Genomic DNA, 20,514 nt, shown 5'->3' with positions numbered 1-20,514 from the left:
TTGATATGAAATAATAGTACTATAATTAACTCGAATTTTCATATATATATATATATATATATATATATATATATATATATATATATATATATATATATATATATATATCATTGAACCAGAAACTTAATAGTTCTTTCAAGTACAATATACTATTCAAATATCAAGGATTGAGCTTTATACCTTGAATTTATATACTCGATTTAGGGTCTTAAGCCCTATAATTGGTACTTAATCGTAAAATAATAGTACCTTGAGTAGGAAATATCCATTAACTCAAATATTCAATTTTGAGTATCAGCACTTAGACCTTGAGTCTAATATATTCAATCGAGAATTCTAGTCTTCAAATTTAATCTAGGCCCCAAGCCTTTATATTTAATATTCCTCCATATAAGCTTTCAAGCTTTCATATTTAAACTAGGCTTCGAGCCTAAAATTTATAAACTTCGAGTTCTTTTTCGATTGATGGAGCTTTTCAAGTTGCACAAATTAGGAGCAAGTGGTTTATGCTTTTTAATATATCACTCAAATCTTCGAGACACTTCATTGCACGTGCTCGATTTGGACTTCAAGCCTCAATATATAATAAAATTGTTATAGTACACTGATCATCAAAGAATAGTACTATAAATGGGGAATACCCTCTAACTCAAATGTTCAAGAGTCTTATTATTTAGACTTCAAGTCTAATATACTCAATCGAGAATTTTAATCTCGTATGTAATATAGGCTATAGGCCTATAATCGTCCCTTTTATTTTAGGACATCATGTTCAAAATTCGCACAAGGAACAGCTCTGGCAGAGCTAAGTATTTTAAGCCTATCTCTCTCGATAGAGATCCGATTTCAATGATTCAAAATGTTCCGAAACGCCAACAGAAAATGCTATAAGTTTCGTATTTTGCATTTTCTGAAATTCGGACATTATCAGGTCCAAAACATACATCGAAGTACAGACTCGTGAATTGCACGAAAATTCACCTACAACAAAATTAAGATGGTTAATATTTAATCAATTTAAAAAAACAATAAAATATTTGAAATCAACTCCCTTTTCATCTTCTATGGTTGAGAAGTAATTATCTTCTTTGGACCATCTTTACTCGAAAATTAAAGTAGAACAATCGTGCTGATAACGTGTTGAGAAACTAATAAAGAAGAACAAAGCAAATATGAATTGACATAGTAATATAGAGAGAAACAAATATATTATTCTCTTGTTCTTCTTGTGTGTCCAACTCAATATAATGGAGCACTATATATAGTACAAGTAAGACCATGAAAGGTCATGAGTTACAAGGAATTATGAGCCTATAATGGTGAGTAAATGGTGGGAGTAGTGGTGGGAGTAATTGTGAGTAATGGTGGTCATCCACACCTTTAAGAACTCATAACATAAGTCATATTCTTCCCCACCCAAACACTCGTCCACCCACCAACCCGTCCTGCTCCTCCTCCACATCCGCTCATACAAGGCGGTGGCTGCTGCTTCAGAGGCGGTAGCGTCAACACCTCGAACATTAATGGATGACGAGAAGAAAGCAATCCGACAACCCGAATTCTTGAAACCCAGAACCCTGATGCGATTATTTCCGGAAATGGATTCTGTCACTCAACAATTGCAAACCCATGGATTCTCCTTCTCAACTCATGGGCTCGCCTGAAATGGGAAGATGAAGATGATTTGTGGTAATGGATTTTGGTTGGTTTGGAGAAGAGGGCTTTTTGAAAATATTAAGGACTAAATTGGAAGAAGGCTCTTTTCAGGGTGAGTTTGTAATTTTCGAAAAAATTAATATAAAGGGCATTTGGGTCTTTTCAGTCAAAAAACACAATCTCAGTCCATAATTTGCAGAGGGTAGCGCACAATCAACTCGCAGGGACTTCATTGGTTTTGACTTCTCATCATAGGGGAGGTAAATGCTAATCGTTTTAAGATATGAGCTATTCCAGCTTACTAAAAACTCTTAAACTAAGGTCATTTACTAGGAATAGCCAGTCACTTGTGAATTCTGTGGAGTTAGATGCTACAAGTTATTGTTTATACGGCGTATATTTAAATTGTAGATTTGATTAAATAACTATACAGTAAACACACATATACATGAGTGTGATTATATTTAGATCTACCGTTCAAATTCACACAGTGTAAATAACCCGATGTAACATTTAATTTGCCAGTGAATTCTTAACATAGTAATTAGGGCTGTGCATGGATCGGTTTTAACCACCAACCAACCCATTTTCGACCCACAATTTGTGATGGTTAATCAACCATCAACCGACCCATTTAAGTTGGGTCGATAATACCAACCAACTCATGTATAGTTGGGTCGATAATGGTTTCTAATATGCTAAAAAGTTGGTTAGTCGGTTAATATCGGCCAACCAACTTTATTCATTAATTTATTATTTATTAATTTTAATTAAAATATTTAATATTTTTAATTTCAAATTTCTATTTTATATCACATTTATTAAATTGTCTAATATTGACCAAAATCCTAAAAACAATAAATCTAACTTAATTATCTAATTTGAACTATTTTAATTTTAAGACATATAGTCTAAATATTTAGGCGATTATTATTTGTTGGACTATTTATGTTTAATTGCAATATATATGCCCGTAATGTTTTGAATCTTTTATTTGAATATTGTTGAACTAGTGGCATTTAATTTATAAAAGATATAACATTGTAACAAGTAATAAAATATAAAAAAAAAATTAAAAAAATATTTAGATGGATGACCCATCAACCAAACCACCAACCGACCCATTAAATTGGTTTTCAACCATCAACCAACCCATGTAAATTGGGTCGATAACGGTTTCCAATATTTAATAAAGTTGGTTGGATGGGTTGGGTTGGTTTTATGGCTGGTTTTTAACCAAACCAACCAACGCACAGCCCTAATAGTAATACTCGAAAAAAAAAACGTTGATTTTTATTTTTTTAATGTAAATAATTTATGTTTAGAAAGAATACAATCCTCAACTTTTTATTTCGCAAGTATCCAATTATCATTTAAGAAACCTTCTTAATATTCAAGAACAAGGCAAGAGGGAAAACCGTAGATTCTAGAAACAAACAATTTATCAGAAAACAGAGAAAATATCTTCTCCAGGGACTTCCAATCCAAGAACCCTTGATTTCTGGTAGCCCTTAATCAATCTGATTCAGCGTAAAGAATCTCAAAAATGTCTTCGACAATCCCAACTACCCATTTGAAATTCAAACCCCCAAATCATTTTCTTAAACCCCCGCTGCATAATAATAATAATCATCATATCCCAAATGCCCAGCGCCATAGCATTCGTCCTCGAGCTGGGAATCCCATGCTATGCCGCTGCAAGTTTTCTTTGCTGACAACAAGGGCCTCCGGTGATGGCGGTGGTCAAGCTGAAATCTTTTCTGCCAAAAAAGTATCTTCAGCTTCTGTAAGCACTCCATTTACTCATAATTAAATTGGTGGTTTTTTTTTCTCATTTTGGTTTTTTTAGTGACATTGTGTGTATTTGGATATCAGTATGTGCATATCACTATGCCATGTTGAATGCGTATCTAACTTTGAAGTTTTGAATTATGAACTTCTTTAATCGCCTCGGTGCATTGTTGTTAAGTGTCAAGTTTCTGTAATGTTTTTGCGAATGAAAATGATTAGCTTCGGGCCTCGTATGGGAATATTGATATTTGATAGGGATTGATAAGATTGATTGAATTGATTACAATTACACCGCCCGTAATATGATAATATAATATGCGATTATCTTATGTTTGAGATTCGCGATTATAAATTCCCTGTTTCGGGTAATATCCTTCATCGTAAGATTGTGCAACAATAAGGGTCGAGTGGTTTTGGACTAAATATTCTTCATATGCTTGGTTAAAAACCCATCCTGATTTTTTTTAACGGGCTTTAAACCGAAACCTTGAACATTTCACGAATCTTGATTACATTGTCGATCAAGCCATGTCCTAATTCCTAATTTATTCCGCCAAATTTAAATTTCAGGATGTCGAGACACTGAAGGACATCTCATCGAGCTCGTCAAATGATGGTTATGTATCTTTGTTTATTCGCATGCTCGGTTTAGACAAAGATCCTCAAGACAGAGAGCAAGCTGTTGTTGCTCTATGGAAGTACTCGCTCGGTGGAAAGCAATGCATTGATAACATTATGAAATACCATGGAACAGTCAATCTAATCGTGAACCTTCTAAAATCGGATTCGGATTCCGCATGTGAAGCAGCTTCAGGTCTTCTGAGGGCGATATCGTCTATTAATCTGTACAGAGACTTTGTAGCTGAGAGCGGCGCAGTAGAAGAAATGACTGCCTTGTTGACACGTTCCGCCTTGTCGTCTGATGTATACAGAAACAAATTTTCATACTTCATTTTTTTTTTCTTTTCATTTTCTTGGAATTAATGGTTTATTGAAAGTTTAATGGATTTTTTTTTTTTTTGCAGGTGAAGGAGCAGACGATATGTACTCTGTGGAATTTGTCTGTAGACGAGAAGCTTAGTGCAAGAATTACAAACTCCGAGATACTTCCGTTACTTATCTCGTACTTGGAGGATGAAGATATGAGAGTCAAGGAACCCGCTGCTGGAGTTTTGGCTAATTTAACATTGACTAAGTCGAATCATAATTTAATCGTTGAGCTTGGAGTTATTCCGAAATTGGTGAGGCTTCGTCTCTTAGCTTTTTTGATTAAGAATGATAAAAAATGAATCTTTCTGTTAATTGATGATTTATTACCGTAATATATTAAGGGAGTTGTTTTAATTAAATCTTCGTCGGAGTAGTAGTATTCACTATTCAGAACTTCAAATGCAGGCGAAGATTTTGACGGCTGACGTGGAAGAATCTAAAGTCGTAAGGAAGGTAGCACGGAATGCATTATTGGAACTCGCGAAAGACGAGTATAATAAAATACTTATCATGGAGGAAGGTTTAGTTCTGGTTCCGTTAATCGGTGCTGCAGCCTACAAATCTTTCAGACCAGCTTTATATTCATGGCCATCTTTGCCCGACGGTACAAAGATCGAACAGAGCTCCAAAATTCCTTCAAGATACGGTGCTTCAGAACTTCTGCTCGGATTAAACATCGACACCAAAGATGTCGACTTAGAGGAGGCAAAGAAGAATGCCGTAATTGGGCGAACGCAGCAGCAGTTTCTTGCACGTATAGGAGCTATTGAAATCGAAGATGGTAATAAATCGGACAGCGAATCGTCCTCCGTCCAAAGGTTGACCACGCTTTTGCCGTGGGTTGATGCTGTTGCTCGTTTGGTTTTGATTCTCGGACTTGAAGATGAGTCGGCTATTGCAAGAGCTGCTGAGTCGATTTCTGATGCTTCGATCAGCGAACATATGCGCGTCTCGTTTAAAGAAGCAGGTGCTATCAAGCATCTTGTTCAGTTGATTAATCATCCGAGTGATACTGTTAGATTGGCTGTAATACGGGCTTTGGACAGGCTGTCCATCAGGTAATTATGGTACTCAGTTATATATATGTATGCGTGTGTGTGTGTGTGTGTGTGTGTGTGTGTGTGTGTGTGTGTGTGTGTGTGTGTGTGTGTGTGTGTGTCTGTCTATATATATGTGCTCTATGAGTTGTCATTCGTTTTGCTGTTATTATATTTTCTTTTAATGTCCAACTGGTTCCATCTGGTAGACTGTTTAGAGTGGTGAAGGTGGTATGAGAAAGAAAGGACTTGAGACCTCGTTTGGTTAGAGTGATTAGCCATGATTAATTAAATAATTGGACTTTGTTTGATATTTGGTAAACCCAATAATTTTCCGGGTCGACCCAGAAATATTATTTGATCATGTCCTATCTTGATTTACTGAGAGATTGTCTATTAGACCTCCCATGGTCAAAATAATGCAATTGGGGTTTCATTTGGATTATTTAGTGTTATAGTGGCTAATCTTATCTTAGGAACCAAACGAGGCCTAAGTAAATAGGGCGAGGGAATGGGATTTTGGGTGCTCGCTTTTTCTTGGCTTTTAGTTGTAGAATATACACATTCAAGACGACACGCACACAAATGCATGTATATTGCTGAATTATCGTAAGCTGATATATTTGAGAATTTTCTGTTATCGAGGCGCTAATTTACTTAAAATCTTTTGTAGTGGAATATTTAAAAATTGGTTTATGCTAATATTTTTGGAAATGTTGTGGTCCAGCAATCATGTTTGTCAGACAATTGAAGCGGAAGGTGTTTTAAAACCTCTCGTAAATCTGCTGAAGCAGTCAAATTCGGAGACCTCTCACAGCTTGACTTCAATGGTAGTAGTGCTTCCGTATATCATCCGTCAAGTTCTAAACTATTATTTCGACATTTTTAATTTGGGTTACTGAAGTTTGAAAAACTATATATAATGTCGAAACTGCAGATTATAGATGTTCTTGCTCGGATTTTAGACCCTAGCCGTGAAATGGCCTCGTCAGAACTTACCTCCAGGTTCGTTCTTATTGGACCCCATATTCGAATTCCATCGACACGTCATATGTTAACTAATAATGCTCTCGTAAATTCGTAATGATATCTTAAATGGAATTCTTTTTTTTTCATATTCATGTACCATTTGTATCTTTACCCGAGTTTACGAGTTATTACAAGAATGACTCAATTTTTATTTGGTAGTGTTGGATACCATTAGAAATTTCGGGTAAATTGATGCTTTTGTTCGTTTTTCGGGTAAAACTTAATGTATTAAGAACACCTCTATTACAAAAATATTAGGATTTATAAAGAAATATTTAATTTGACAGCACACATGCCAATGCTGAAGGAGTCCTCGCTGATTCGACTTTCCTCTCTTGCCTTGTGGATATCTTGAAGACATCAAACCCTAATTTGCAGACGAAAGCTGCTTCCATACTAAACTTCATTTTCACGAACGAGCCTTGTATCGAAAAGCTCATCTCTTCCGACATTCAATCTGGTCTCGAAGCAGTTTTTCAACAGAAATCTTTATTAGGTACGACGAATAACTTGAAAAGTGCATGAATTAATTACCAATAAATTAATTACTGTTTTTTTCTCCCTTTATTTTTATAAATTTAATAAACGGACTGTATAGCAGAAACGGAGTACGATACAGAAGTGAATATCCTTGAACTGGAAGAAGCAGGTGCAGCAGTATCTGCAGCATCCCGTTTACTAACAAAACTGCTCGACCACCAACAGTTTCATCAAACAGTGAATTCATACAATTTCACGCAGTTACTTCGCGCAATCCTCTCATCGAGAATTCCTCTCCAGTTCAAGAATTGGGTGGCCGCATGCCTGGTCAAACTCGGCGCTCTATCAAACCGCCACCTGGACATTGAGGATCCGATTAACATGGAGGTGACACTCTACGAAACGATTCCGAGGCTGATACAGCAGATCAAAGGGTCGCTGTCGCAGCAGGTGCAGGAAGCTGCTGTGGTGGAGCTGCAGAGGATAATTTCCCAAGGGGTGGTTGACTCGACAAGAGCCGTTGCTTCCGAGGGAGGGATATTTGTACTCGTGGAGGTGTTGGGAAACGGGAGTAGTAAGGCTGTGGAGGCGAGTCTAGGTGTGCTGTATAATTTAAGTATGGATGAAGAGAATCATGCCGCGATTATAGCTGCTGGAGCGGTTCCGGTTTTGAGGAAACTTGTTAATTCGCAAAAACCGGACTGGATGCTTGCTCTACGTTTGCTTAGAAACCTACCTACTTAAATGATTTTATTATTTTTTTTATTATCATTTTATTGAAGCCTGATATTATATGTTTTTGATAGTTTGATCAGTCATATATATATATAAGGGACTTGTACCAATATGAAGCCAAATTTGAAGCAAAATTGCTAAAATTGCAGATTGTATGTTATATTATAGTTAATCCAGACTTGTAGTTATGATTAGGGGTGTTCATTTGGATGGTAAACCGACCAAACCGTAATGAACTGAAAATTTGGTACGAGCCAAATACCGAGCGGTTCAGTATGGTATTTTTTTTTTTTTTTTTGAATTCCGGTATTCGGTACGGTATACTGTATTTTTTATTTTGTTAAATTGTTTCTTTTAACCTTTTTTTAAATATATTTTGGTTTTACCGGTACCGAACCGTACTGAACCGAAGAGTTTGGTTCGGTAAACAGTACAAAATTTTGAAGTACCGGAATTCCAATACGGTTTTACCGTATGAACACCCCTAGTGATAACTCATAGATGTATGTGCAATATTTAAGAGGGATTTTCTGAGTATTAGTCCCAGTCTTAAAAATGAAAAATAAAAGAATATGGTTTGATGTTATAATTTTTCAATCTTTATATGTAGACTAATATGTGCACGTGCGAAAATACTGTGTGAGTGAATGTAGTGAGATGCAAAAATATTGGTATATATTATTGATAAAGGGCACGGATATTTTTCATATGGTGGGATATTATTCTTTTTAACAAGAATTGTGAAATACTTGAAAGTATTTAAATTTGGATATATTTTGAGTAGTTGTAATAAAATATGAGATAGAGAAAATGGCTATCCTCTTCAACTGCCAATCCTTCACAACCAAACCTCAAATCCTGTCTTCATCTGCTCTCCCAAATGACGACTCTCCGAATCCCATTCTTAAGCCTAATAATAATAATAATATTAATAATAATAAACTTCCGAAAACAAATTACGTAAAACTTCAATCCAAGCTGAAGCAGCCAAAGCAGCAGCAGCCTTCTGTTTTGGAAATCGAACGGGCAATCGGTGCCGGCATTTTTCGAGACCGGGACAATTATGGGCAAGCAAGCAAAACTCATCATAATCCTTTTTATTTCTTTTTTTTTTAGTTTCTTTTTTAAATAATTAGGAATGGTGAATTTGCAGTGAAGAGAAAGAAGAAACGAAGACGAGTTTGTTCGACAATTTGCTGAGTAATTCAGTTGGTAAAAGTGAAGGGTCTGTGGAGAAACAGTTGAGGGAAACTGGTGAATGGCTTGTTTATCAAACTGAGAATACTACTCGCTCTGCTGGTAATAACTTAATATCATTCATTTCTTTGGGTAAATTCCGGTCGCCCCTGAGATAAGGTTAAATTACGAAAAAACTGATCATGTTTGGGTAATTACAGTCAACCCCTCAACTATGAATCTTCTTACACGTCCATACTTATGGTGTCAAATTCAACAATATCTTATAAATTATGTGGAATGTTCTCTAGTTTGTACTCGTTTTGTGTAAAAATGCAGTTTTTGACAAACCACAATCTGATATTTACAAGTCAAGAGACACATCTTATGATCTTGTTCAAAATGTGGAACTCAAATGGGGGTAAAACAAGTACAAACTGGAGAACATGCCACATAATCTAGAAAATTCAACTAAATTTGACACTGCAATGGTGGACGTTTACGAAGAATTATAGTTGCGAAGTTGGTTATCATTACCTAAACATGAGTGATTTTTTCATAATTTGACCTTATCTCTGGCTGTAATTTACCCTTCATTTTCCTTCTTTTAAGCTACATATTTTCGACATTAATTAATTATATTTTTGTTTTTTCATAAGATTAGCCAAGTACAATATCTGTATTAAAGAAGAGAGAGACTTCCTATTAATGAGTTATATATATCATTAATTGAACCATACAACATAAAGAATTAGTATTATTCTATGAAAAAAGATTCATTTAATTTATGTAAGCCTGAATTAGTTGTTTATTTGCAGGAAAGCAAATTCTGGTGAGTATGTTTGTGTGGGTTATACCAATGTGGATATTTTCGTTTCTCGTAGCAACGGGTGTAATCCCTCTGCCGTTCGACGCTCCATTTCTCAAGGATCTATTTTTATGAAGAACATGATACATATATGCAGAGATGCAGTTTCAATATATTCAATCCCCAACCTCACACTTGTTTATTAATTATGTTACTTATAAGAGTTGCTATTCTTACCTTTGTGTCTTTCTACCATAATTTCCGTGACTTGCGCCATTTTACAGTCCAATGCTAATGGCTGAAATCGGATGAATTTGGTTGAAATTAGCATTTTCTAAAAACAAAATACATTTTGTTGTGAAGCCGTGAAAATTAGTTCAAAGGTGTATTTTTGAATATAAAAAGAATCATATGTTTTTTAGAATTTTAATTTCATATTGGTATTGAGAAGCATGTTCTAAAATCTAAAATATGCAAATTTTTGAAAATCTTGTTTATATACCCACGTCTAATATAAACTGTATAATACGATTTGATTGCGCAAGGAACTACGCTTAAGTTTCCGTTAACGACAGTTTTTTTTAAGCCTACGGAGGAAATCTTCAAAAATGATGTTTCCGGCGGTTGTGATATTTTTCGAGACGATCATAAAAAAGAAACGTAAACAAAAAAAAATCTTATTTTGTGTGTGTTCTTGTTGGGTACTCGTTTGAATATTCCATAGGTTCTTGCAACACCAAAACCAAATAGACCATTATAAAGAAGAGACTATGGAAATGGTTATTAAGGATTACTGATATATATAGAAATATATAAGAAGAAGAGATAACAAACAGTATCAATTCCAACACATGGAATTGTATTTGTTCAGCAAGGGGCTCGGTTTTCTAAGAATCTAATCCACGTCCAAAAATTCAGTTGGCGGTGGCTCCGATTGGTGACAAGCCCTCAGCTTGAGACCCAACTCACCTCACTCAATTGACTCAACCCAATTAACCCTAGATCAACTCACCAGGCTGAGAACACCAATATTTCTCTCAACACCCTCAGATCTCTTTGATTTTCCCCTTACAAAGAGAATGAAGATCTCAAATTTAAGAAAAGAAGGGTTACACTCTTTCTCTTTACAAACTCTATAAACAAAGATAATAACCGTTATCGATAGAGAATCCACCTCAGGGTCAAGGTCAACTAAGTCGGTGGCGTTTGACTCAGAAATCGCCGAAAGAAGACAAACATAAAGATTGACTACCCAAATGGGTGATCACGATTTAAATCCCGAAGCTTCTCTCATAAGGCTTGAGTGAGTGAGTGGGTTGTCACCTCGATTGGCCTCCTCAAGTGGATTGGGAATTCGGCAAATTCCAAAATGAATAAATCATTTGAGCCCATTTTCTTCACAGTTTTCTCGAGGAAAGTCCTATTCTCCCTCACCGAACCCAAATTTATAGAGTTAAGGTTTCTTAAGTCCACCGTTGGTATATTTCCTTAAAAATATCTAGATTCTTTCGATTCGAAATTCCTTTTCAATGAACTATTTTTTGGTTATGAGATTCTAAATCTCCCTTTGTGTGTCCGGCCAATGTTTCTTCCAAGCCAAGGAATCCTTTATATACAACTCCTTCTAACGGTCACTTTTAGAGCATCTCCTGTCGATAGGGAGAGGGGGTGGGGCCGGGCTGATGTCTTTAGTGAATAGAGGGGGTGTGGGGCTGGCCTCTCAAGTGCCCCTCCCTCCGTGAACTCACATTTTGCTTTTTTTCTTTTCCTTCTCTTTCCAGGTTAGGCCATCCCCTTTCCTTTTTTTTTTCTTTTGGTTTCTTTCTTTCTTTCCTTTATTTATTTTCCTTTCTTGTTAGTTTATTTTATTTTATTTTAGTTTTCTCATTTTTTTTTATCTAATTCGATATTTTTAATTTAAAATAATAATTTTATTGCAAACATTTTATTAATTATATTAACATTACATGTTATTATATTACAAAGAATAGTTTTAAAAAATGAATTAATAACCTAATAATAGCACAACATAATTCAATAAATCAAATACTCAAATTTATAATAATAATAATAATAATAATAATAATAATAATAATAATAATAATAATAATAATAATAATAATAATAATAATAATAATAATAATAATAATATTATTATTATTATTATTATTATTATTATTATATGGTGAGATATGCCTATCGACTGGAGATGCCCTTATAATTATTCGTTTAAGATATGCCTTCGAACTGGGCCTGGCCTTTTCGGTGATCTAGTTCGATCCACGGGATTTGGCCCATTTGCCAACTCCACCCATCACTATTGATATTAAAATTTTGATATTTTGAAATAATTCAGAACTATTAAAATTAGAATCGAGTTTGATATCAAAATCTCATATAATTTCGACCCTCATCCAAAAAAAATAAATAAAAGATGTTCTCTATTCCCTGTCTAGCAATGCCATCCATAGTTGACATTGGTTTAGTTTTTTACTTATTATTTTTTGCCAGTCAATAAAATCACACAATGTATGTGTATCATATCATGAGGTGGGCTACCGGTTTAATCATTCAATTTTTAATTCTTTATTAATTTTTTTTTTTAGGAGCTAATTGACCATTCAATTTCAAACCCTATATATAGTATGTATTATTTATTCAACTATAGTTGGGGGTTGCGTGTTTGGCATTTAAAACTTGAATATCAACCAATTATATTTGAACTTACCCTCATCATTGTCTAGTAATTATTTTCATTTGAACTATATATTATTGGTCCAATCACATTGAAAATTTGTTATGACAAAATGTTCTTTTCAGTTTAGTTGAACGATTTGTTGGATGACCTCATTGTAAGGCTTCATAATGATATCAAACAACTTAATCAAAAAAAATAAAAAAATCAAATAGCATTTAAGCATTATATTAATAATAATTAATTGAGAAAATTTGTCCATAATTTGTTCATAACTTAATTGGCTTTTTACAAGTTGCAATTGGCTTTTTACAAGTTGCAATTTAGTGGAATGACGGTGTATACGATTATGCACCTTTACTACCTTAATTGTCATTGTTGTAGGGTTCGTGATTTTATGAGCTTTCGGTTGAATTGAGTTGACTTCTTGTTATTGCAACACTCTTAAATGTCTTATTGAACCTTTTTATCATTATTACTAGGATGACAATGGAGTGAGTATGGACGTGTTTTATAATTCTCGTTCCTGCCCTGATGGTGTAGAATTTACATCCTCAAAACCTTCTTCGAAGCTCAACTTCTTTGATTGCCGGAAAACTCATCCAACACCGATTCTTCGCAGGAGAAGATGAATTCGACGAACAGAAAATATTAATATAAAGAGCGAGAGTTTTGAAGAGAGTATAAAGTATTCTGTATTGATATTCAATCGTATTATAAGACTATATAGGAATATCTCTCTAATCACTTTCTAGTTTAACTCGCCTTATTTAGGTCGAGATTTACATTGATTGCTCCATTACTAATAATAGTTTACATACTTTCCTTATTTATTTAGGAAAAGTATCTCTGAGTCTTCTACTTATAATGGCTCTCGTTCAGCTCGCCACCTACCGCGTTGATTTGTCTCTGACATGTTCGAATGCGTTGGCGAGCTCGTTAACCGCAAGCTTCTATCTTTGACGTGTATTGGGTTGACGGGCCTAATAAATCTCTTGCGGCCCATACATTTTATCCTTAAACTATTTAATAAGCCCAATATGGGGAGTTTGAACGAAGCTTGCCAAACTGATCCCCATCATGCCCCAATCTAAAGACTAGAATTGCCCGTCGGCACTACTGTCAAAATTCTTGAATTTTATGAATTAAGATCCTCAAACTCACTTCGTAAAATTTCCACGGGTATCCTCCCTGCAAAATTTCTAATTATTTATTTATTATTATATTTAATATAATGCAATCTAGTTATAATTTAAAGACTTATTTCATAAAAAATAAATCAACAAAGTGCAAATTCAATTTCAAATCTCATACAAAATTCCATAGATTAAAAATTAATATGCATCACATTTTAACATTATAAATATATAAAAATCATATATACGAGGCGAATCCTCAGCTATACACTCTTTTTATCTCTTGATTGTTTTGGGACGAGTACATTTAAACCCGTTTCCATCCCATACCCGGTCACATATTTTTTCCCAACAGATAATACGCAAGAATTTTGGGACCGGAGGGGACAAATTACCATCCCTAATCATAACAAATATGAAAATAAATCACATTTCTTTCTAATAACAACAGCAGCAATAATAATAATAATAATAATAATAATAATAATAATAATAATAATAATAATAATAATAAAAAAGAAAAGAAAAAATAACTTTAGTCTAAAAAGATGAAAAAAGACACGTCATCACACCATCACGAGGGGCCGCCAAAAAGCCACCACCGAACCAGAGGGCTGAGGGCATCAAAACACCCCTTCCTTCTTTTTCATTTCACAATTAATTAATAATTAATAATTAAGAAAAAAGAAGAGAAAAATACAAGCACAGCGAATTCTCTCATTTTCTATTCTGTCATTCAACAACAACCCATTCCCCTCTCTCTCTCTCCTCTTTCTCTCTCTCTCTCTATAGTAACAGCATAACAGCAGCAGGAAAGAGAGAAAAAGGCACAGCAATTACATACTCCGAACGGAGTTAAAAGTGCAGAAAGAGGAAAAATCTGAAGGCGATCTGAACGGAAAATGGGGACACTTCAGTCATGGAGGAAAGCGTACGGCGCTCTTAAAGACCAGACTAAAGTCGGCCTTGCCCATGTCAATTCCGATTTCAAGGTCTTCTCGTCTATTCTCTCTCTCTCCTCTCTCTCTCTCTCTCTCTCTCTACACTGATCAATCAAGTTTTCTGCTTAAGGGCTTTTTTTTTCCGCGAGGGTTTTAATGTCGAAATCAAAGGAAATTAGCGGTGGGTTATGTTTGACTATTAAGGAATAGAGTGTTAATCGAATAAATTTTACTTATTTTTAATATATTGGATGGTTAATTCGTAGATTTTTCGGATTATTTCTTTTGATTTTTATTTTTTGTAATTTTTGATTTTTGGGGATTTCTAAAAATAGGATGTGGATGTGGCGATCGTGAAGGCTACAAATCATGTGGAGTGTCCGCCCAAAGATAGACACCTCAGGAGTGAGTTTTTCCTTTTACTTTTTCCCCTTTCTGTTTGTTAGATCCGTTGAATTATCTGGCTGTGCAATTTTTTTCCAGTTTTACGTGTTTTCGTGATTTTCCAAGAGTAAACGAGTTATTTCGGAATTCGGTTCATTGATTCCCAGGATAGAGGGGTTTATGTTTTAGTAGCTTGTGAAAAGTTTTGATGTTTCAAATGTGAACTCTTGGTATTGGTAATTTGGGATTTAGTCGAAATTTCATTTTCAGAAAGGAAATTCTAATATGCGGAAAATCGAGGACGCATTCGTTTTAAAAGAGATTTAGACTGGTTTAGTTTTGAGAATTTGTTGAAAAATGAGTGGATTGGTAATTATATTATTAGTATCGGGATGCTTCTTGCAGAAATTATGGTTGCCACATCGGCTATGCGGCCTCGGGTTGATGTTGCGTACTGCGTACATGCACTTGCGAGACGACTGGCAAAGACACATAATTGGACGGTATGGATTGTCTTTCGTTCATTTCTTTTTATTGTTGTTTTTTCTTGGATCATATATTTGGTTTATGTTTATCAAACTAAGCTTGTTAAGGACTTAATTGTACTATCAATTTCTATTTTATGGATCTATCAGTGTTGGTTGGACCCGATTCCTTCCTCTTAACTATATTAGGCTGTCGGTGTAATTTTATTGGACCAGTTCTTATGTAATTTGATTTGTGGTTTCGACACCATAGACTGACACATATGAGGGGAGTATTTGTTTCCTTTAGTCATAGAAGATGCAAAGATGGATTAAGGTATCGTTGTGTACGGTTATGCACACTTATTTTGTTGATTTGTTAGTCTCAAGTCTCGTTTGTCTTGGATATGTCAAACTTCGAAATTACGTGGAGAACACTTTTTGTGAACTCTCAATGAGTGTTTTTTCCACTTGTGATCCAGTCCCATTTTTTAAATGGAAATGTAAAGGGAGGGTATCAAACCCTTGGCGTCATATATATATATATATATATATATATATATATATATATATATATATATATATATATATATATATATATATATATATATATATATATATATATATATGTGTGTGTGGTTTCCACTCATACATTTTTCAACAGGTCGCCTTGAAGACGTTAATAGTTATTCATAGAACGATAAGAGAAGGTGATCCCACATTTAGAGAGGAACTCCTCAATTTCCAACAAAGGGGCCGTGTCCTCCAAATGTCTAATTTCAAGGATGATTCGAGCCCCATTGGTAATTATCTGTTTCTTTTAACTCATGCTTTTTTTTTTTCTTTTCCTTTTTCTTTTTCTTTCAAACTTCTGCTTCCCTCGTTGGACTTTTATTATAATAGTAGTGTTAAGAACATAAATAAAGAAGTAACAAGAGTAAAGCAAGAAAATAATTTTCCTGTAAGAACTAGAATGAGGCATGTTTCTTCTTATCTGCAGCTTGGGATTGCTCTGCCTGGGTAAGAACGTATGGAGTCTTCCTGGAAGAACGTCTTGAGTGCTTTAAGATACTTAAGTATGATATTGAAGCCGAGCGTCTTCCTAGACCTGCACAAGGAGAAGATAAGGTATGTTTTAGTTTTTTTTAAAATGTTATTCGTATGCCTATTTCTTCGTCCTTGTAAAGTATGTGTTTGTTCTATTTGACCTATAATATGCATGATAGGAATTTGCATTGTATAAACTCAATTGTTAATGCTCAACTTATACGTCAATAATATATTCCTATCATGAAAACTGAATAGTGCTTCTACAGTTCTACTGGATGTAATTATAAAAAGCCTAAAGCTGTAGGTCTTATTGCACGGCAACGTTTTTGTCACATTATTTGCTTGTACAGTTCTACTGAAATGGCGTCTGATTTAAAGAGCTCAACCCGAACTCAGCTTTGTTGTTTGTACCTTATAATATAAATTGAGAGATGTTTCTTGTTTTATATAATCTGTTGCCAGGGTTACGGTAGAACTAGAGACTTGGACAGTGAAGAACTTTTAGATCAGTTGCCTGCTTTGCAGCAGCTGCTATATCGTCTTATTGGATGTCGGGTACTCTTCATCTCAAGACCATCTTGTCTATATATATTCCTTCCTTTTCATTATGTTGTAATTGAAAACACATATAACAGATCGTTTTGTATTTATAGCCTGAAGGAGCAGCTGTTGGCAATTACGTGATTCAGTACGCCCTTGCCTTGGTATGTGGTCTCCCATTTCACCTTCCATCGCCACATTGTGTGGCCTTTGTTTTTATTAGTTTCTCTACAGCATGGTTGTTTTAGAATATGGTACCGATGACTTTTCTTTCTGGGCTGTTGTGAATTTTAGGTACTCAAAGAGAGCTTTAAGATATATTGCGCCATAAATGATGGGATAATCAATCTTGTTGACAAGGTGATGTATATCTGTATATATATTATCCTAGTATTGTATGTGTTTTTAATAGATGGATTCGTATTTGCTTAATCATATTAAAAATCTGTTCGCGTCGTTTCTTGATTATATATCCAGTTCTTTGAGATGCCAAGACATGAAGCCATGAAAGCACTAGATATCTATAAAAGAGCTGGACAGCAGGTAGGTTTCTTGCTCTGCAGATTTTTTTCAATTTCAGAATTCTTATGTTTTCTGGAGAAATTAATAGCGAAATAAGATTTTAATGGTGTGTCATTGTAAATGGTTATGCCCTGATTGCAGGCCAATAGTCTATCCAATTTCTATGAAGTTTGTAAAGGACTCGAACTTGCCCGAAATTTCCAGTTCCCTGTGTTGAGAGAGGTAAAACAATTGGTGCTTCCATCTTTTAAATATTATTTTTGGCCCAGATGACGGGTTCTTATAACTTTTTACTGTTTGCTGCTTCCAGCCTCCACCGTCTTTTCTAGTGACCATGGAAGAGTATATAAAAGAAGCTCCTAGAATGGTTTCTCTTCCAAGCGTTACCTTGGTTAGTCGTTTTTTATTCTAATGAAAAAATTATTTAGTAGCATTTTTTTTGATGTGCATAATATGATTTTTTTTAACTGTATTAGGAATATCCGGAAAGGTTGATGCTTACATATAAAGAAGAGGATAATCCTCCACCTAGTGAAGATACGAAATTGACGGAGGAGGAACCTATGCCGCCGCCACCACCACCGGTGGCAGAAGAAATTGCCATCCCAACTGTTGAGGCAGCTGTTCCGCCACCTCATCCAACCAACTTGGGCACAGATGATTTACTCGTGAGTTTCTCAATATTTGTTTTTTACTTATTGATACTTATTTACGGTGTTAATTAAAAATAAATAAATTATTTATAGGGGTTGAACGTAACTACAGAAGCTGCATCTGTCATTGAGGAAAGAAATGCGCTGGCTTTAGCCATAGTTCCATCTGGTCAGTAGTCAGTGTGTTCCGACTGATATCTTTGAATGATTATACGCTTCACAAAGTTGTTTCTTTCATCACACTTTAACGATATTACGTTATTTGCACGGGTGCAGGCACTACAACATTTTCCGATTCTTCACAAGCAAACAAATTCGATCCCACTGGATGGGAACTTGCCCTTGTTACCGCTCCCAGCGCCAACTTATCGTCAGTTCAAGAGAGGCAGTTGGTATGTCCACTCCTATATATGTCTTTCGTGTTTCACCATGTGCAAGACGATACCTTTTTTATTTTTTATTTTTATTTTTTAATTTTTTTTATGGTTTTTATTTCCTTGTAGAGTATATTATTTTATTTTATTTTATTTTATGGTTTGAAATGGCAGGCGGGTGGACTGGACACGCTAACACTAGAAAGTTTATACGACGAAGGAGCGTATAGAGCATCACAAAGGCCAGTATACGGAGCTCCTACTCCTAATCCGTTTGAAGTTTCCGATCCTTTTGCTATGTCTAACAACGTTCCCATGCCTCCATCTGTTCAAATGGCTACTATGCAACAGAACAATCCGTTCGGTCCATTTCAGCAGCAGCCTTCTTATCCACATCAATCCCAACAGCAACAGCATTTTCAGATGGGCCCACAAAACCCGTTCGGCGATTCTGGGTTTGGATCGTTTCCTACTCACCCTCAGACAGCAGCAAATCCATTTGGGGGTAGCAGCCTTTTGTAACGAAACAATGCACACACCACCACACATAGTGAATGTAATTTACTCGGCTTTATTTAGTTGATTCTTTCTTTATTTTATTTTATTCTATATATATAGATATATATGTATTTGAAGAAAATGAGTGTGAAAAGAGTTGATGATGATGATGATGATAATGTGTTGTTGATTCAATGAATGGGAAGCTGGTTCTTGACTTTGTCTTGAGTTGTAAAAATAGTTGTTGGGCTCTCTGAAAAATATGTTTAACTGTTACTTGTTATGATACTGAGTAGTAGTAACCAGTGATTTTTTTATTTATAATTCTTGTACTAATTATTATTATTATTGTTAATAATATGGTTGACTTGCTTTGACCTTTGATATTATGTTTGATGAATGTTAAAAGAAGCCAGATAATGTTATTATGCTACATCAAAAAAAAGATAAATGTATTATGCATTATGATGTCGGTGCATGCGGATGGTAATCAAGTGTTGTCAATTGTCATCTCTTCACACTGTTTTCGTTTTTTAGCCAACAAAAATACCTTTTCTTTTTCTTCTTCTTTTTTTTTTTTTTTTTTTTTTTGTTATATTTATTTTCCTACATAATTTAGTATATTGAATAAGTCATACTTACTTTGACTAAAACAATGTGAATGAAACTTGTTTCACATGTTTTATTTTTGTTTCCGATGTGTTGTTTGTTTTTACTTTGAAGTAATTAAGAGTTGAGACGAAAATGTGGTAAAAATCACAAACTTCTATTGTTTGTTGCTATATACTAATTAGGATTATTTGAAAAACCCCTCGTGTACATTGTCTTATTAAGAGATGTCCAACAAAATTTCCCATTTTTTTTATACAAATTCAACATATTTTTTAATTAATCATAAATAATGTAATTCACTATTATACCCTTCACCTAACTGGTTCCTTCGATCCTACACCCGGTGAAAAACACCGGGTGAGTCTTCTGCTGCCACGTGTTCTTTTTTTTATTTTTCTAAAACCCCTAAAGGTAAACCCTAGCGGGGAATCTATTATAAAATACAAAAAAGAGACACGTGGCAGCAGAAGACCCACCCGGTGTTTTTCACCGGGTGTAGGGTCGAACAAATCTCTTATAACAGTAGCCGCCTCTCTTCCTCCACATTAGCAGCGATCTCTTTCTCCAAATCTGGAGAGAAAAAGGGGGCCAAGATTTGGGGAAAGACACTAAATTTATATTAATCAACTAAACCATTAAGGAATCAACTAATTTAATAATGAGATTGACTACTAAAAGTAAACAACCATAATGCCGTCATGAAACCCAACACAATTCAACAGAAGAATTCAAACAACAACAAACAACAACAAAAAATAGCAAAAACAATTATAAAAATTGCGAAAGCCAACAATTTTTACAAAAATAAAAACTAAAAAGAATATACAAAGACCGTAGTTTATTTATTCAAACCGGAAGACAAATTGATAATGGCATAACTAAAAAACACCATTGCTATGTCCCAAGTCCAACTACACGTGGAAAAATAAAGAATCAATAAACA

General features: G+C 34.7%; 3 protein-coding genes across 4 annotated transcripts; all 3 read left to right on the top strand.

The window, feature by feature from the left end:
- Nucleotides 1–2,921: 2,921 nt before the first annotated feature.
- Nucleotides 2,922–7,907, top strand: LOC105964519 (ARM repeat superfamily protein). Of its 2 annotated transcripts, none has more exons than XM_088827197.1 (8): nucleotides 2,922–3,442; nucleotides 4,018–4,371; nucleotides 4,473–4,688; nucleotides 4,843–5,495; nucleotides 6,202–6,304; nucleotides 6,412–6,479; nucleotides 6,791–6,999; nucleotides 7,105–7,907. In XM_088827197.1, the coding sequence occupies exons 1-8, from the start codon at nucleotides 3,203–3,205 to the stop codon at nucleotides 7,725–7,727; spliced, it is 2,466 nt and encodes an 821-aa protein (XP_088683323.1). In that variant the 5' UTR covers nucleotides 2,922–3,202; the 3' UTR covers nucleotides 7,728–7,907. The 2 variants fall into 2 exon arrangements, with proteins under 2 accessions (XP_088683323.1, XP_088683322.1); XM_088827196.1 differs by having other exon boundaries at nucleotides 2,998–3,442; nucleotides 7,102–7,907.
- A 541-nt stretch (nucleotides 7,908–8,448) lies between these two features.
- On the top strand, nucleotides 8,449–9,938 carry CRR3 (chlororespiratory reduction 3). The gene is made up of 3 exons (XM_088827009.1): nucleotides 8,449–8,793; nucleotides 8,886–9,017; nucleotides 9,713–9,938. The coding sequence occupies exons 1-3, from the start codon at nucleotides 8,529–8,531 to the stop codon at nucleotides 9,835–9,837; spliced, it is 522 nt and encodes a 173-aa protein (XP_088683135.1). The 5' UTR covers nucleotides 8,449–8,528; the 3' UTR covers nucleotides 9,838–9,938.
- A 4,250-nt stretch (nucleotides 9,939–14,188) lies between these two features.
- LOC105962774 (ENTH/ANTH/VHS superfamily protein) lies at nucleotides 14,189–19,242 on the top strand. The gene is made up of 15 exons (XM_012987098.2): nucleotides 14,189–14,525; nucleotides 14,810–14,879; nucleotides 15,264–15,361; nucleotides 15,987–16,125; nucleotides 16,323–16,450; nucleotides 16,835–16,927; nucleotides 17,026–17,076; nucleotides 17,207–17,272; nucleotides 17,390–17,455; nucleotides 17,576–17,656; nucleotides 17,745–17,825; nucleotides 17,911–18,102; nucleotides 18,181–18,256; nucleotides 18,364–18,479; nucleotides 18,636–19,242. The coding sequence occupies exons 1-15, from the start codon at nucleotides 14,436–14,438 to the stop codon at nucleotides 18,981–18,983; spliced, it is 1,695 nt and encodes a 564-aa protein (XP_012842552.2). The 5' UTR covers nucleotides 14,189–14,435; the 3' UTR covers nucleotides 18,984–19,242.
- Nucleotides 19,243–20,514: the final 1,272 nt, after the last annotated feature.

The sequence above is a fragment of the Erythranthe guttata genome, chromosome 12, assembly GCF_056151865.1.
Source record: "Erythranthe guttata isolate IM_541 chromosome 12, IM_541, whole genome shotgun sequence".
In the NCBI taxonomy this organism is placed as follows: domain Eukaryota; kingdom Viridiplantae; phylum Streptophyta; class Magnoliopsida; order Lamiales; family Phrymaceae; genus Erythranthe; species Erythranthe guttata.
Note: the sequence above shows the minus strand (reverse complement) of the source record. Positions and strands in the feature narration are given on the sequence as shown.

Excerpts from the sequence above, each read along its gene's own strand:
- LOC105964519 (XM_088827196.1), top strand. The coding sequence starts at position 3,203 with ATGTCTTCGACAATCCCAACTACCCATTTGAAATTCAAACCCCCAAAT. Across the intron at positions 3,443-4,017 it reads AAAAAGTATCTTCAGCTTCT|GATGTCGAGACACTGAAGGA; the intron begins GTAAGCACTCCA and ends TTTAAATTTCAG. Across the intron at positions 7,000-7,101 it reads TCAACAGAAATCTTTATTAG|CAGAAACGGAGTACGATACA; the intron begins GTACGACGAATA and ends CGGACTGTATAG.
- CRR3 (XM_088827009.1), top strand. The coding sequence starts at position 8,529 with ATGGCTATCCTCTTCAACTGCCAATCCTTCACAACCAAACCTCAAATC. Across the intron at positions 8,794-8,885 it reads GGACAATTATGGGCAAGCAA|AAACGAAGACGAGTTTGTTC; the intron begins GCAAAACTCATC and ends AAGAGAAAGAAG. Across the intron at positions 9,018-9,712 it reads GAATACTACTCGCTCTGCTG|GAAAGCAAATTCTGGTGAGT; the intron begins GTAATAACTTAA and ends GTTTATTTGCAG.
- LOC105962774 (XM_012987098.2), top strand. The coding sequence starts at position 14,436 with ATGGGGACACTTCAGTCATGGAGGAAAGCGTACGGCGCTCTTAAAGAC. Across the intron at positions 15,362-15,986 it reads CAAAGACACATAATTGGACG|GTCGCCTTGAAGACGTTAAT; the intron begins GTATGGATTGTC and ends ATTTTTCAACAG. Across the intron at positions 18,480-18,635 it reads CAGTTCAAGAGAGGCAGTTG|GCGGGTGGACTGGACACGCT; the intron begins GTATGTCCACTC and ends TTGAAATGGCAG.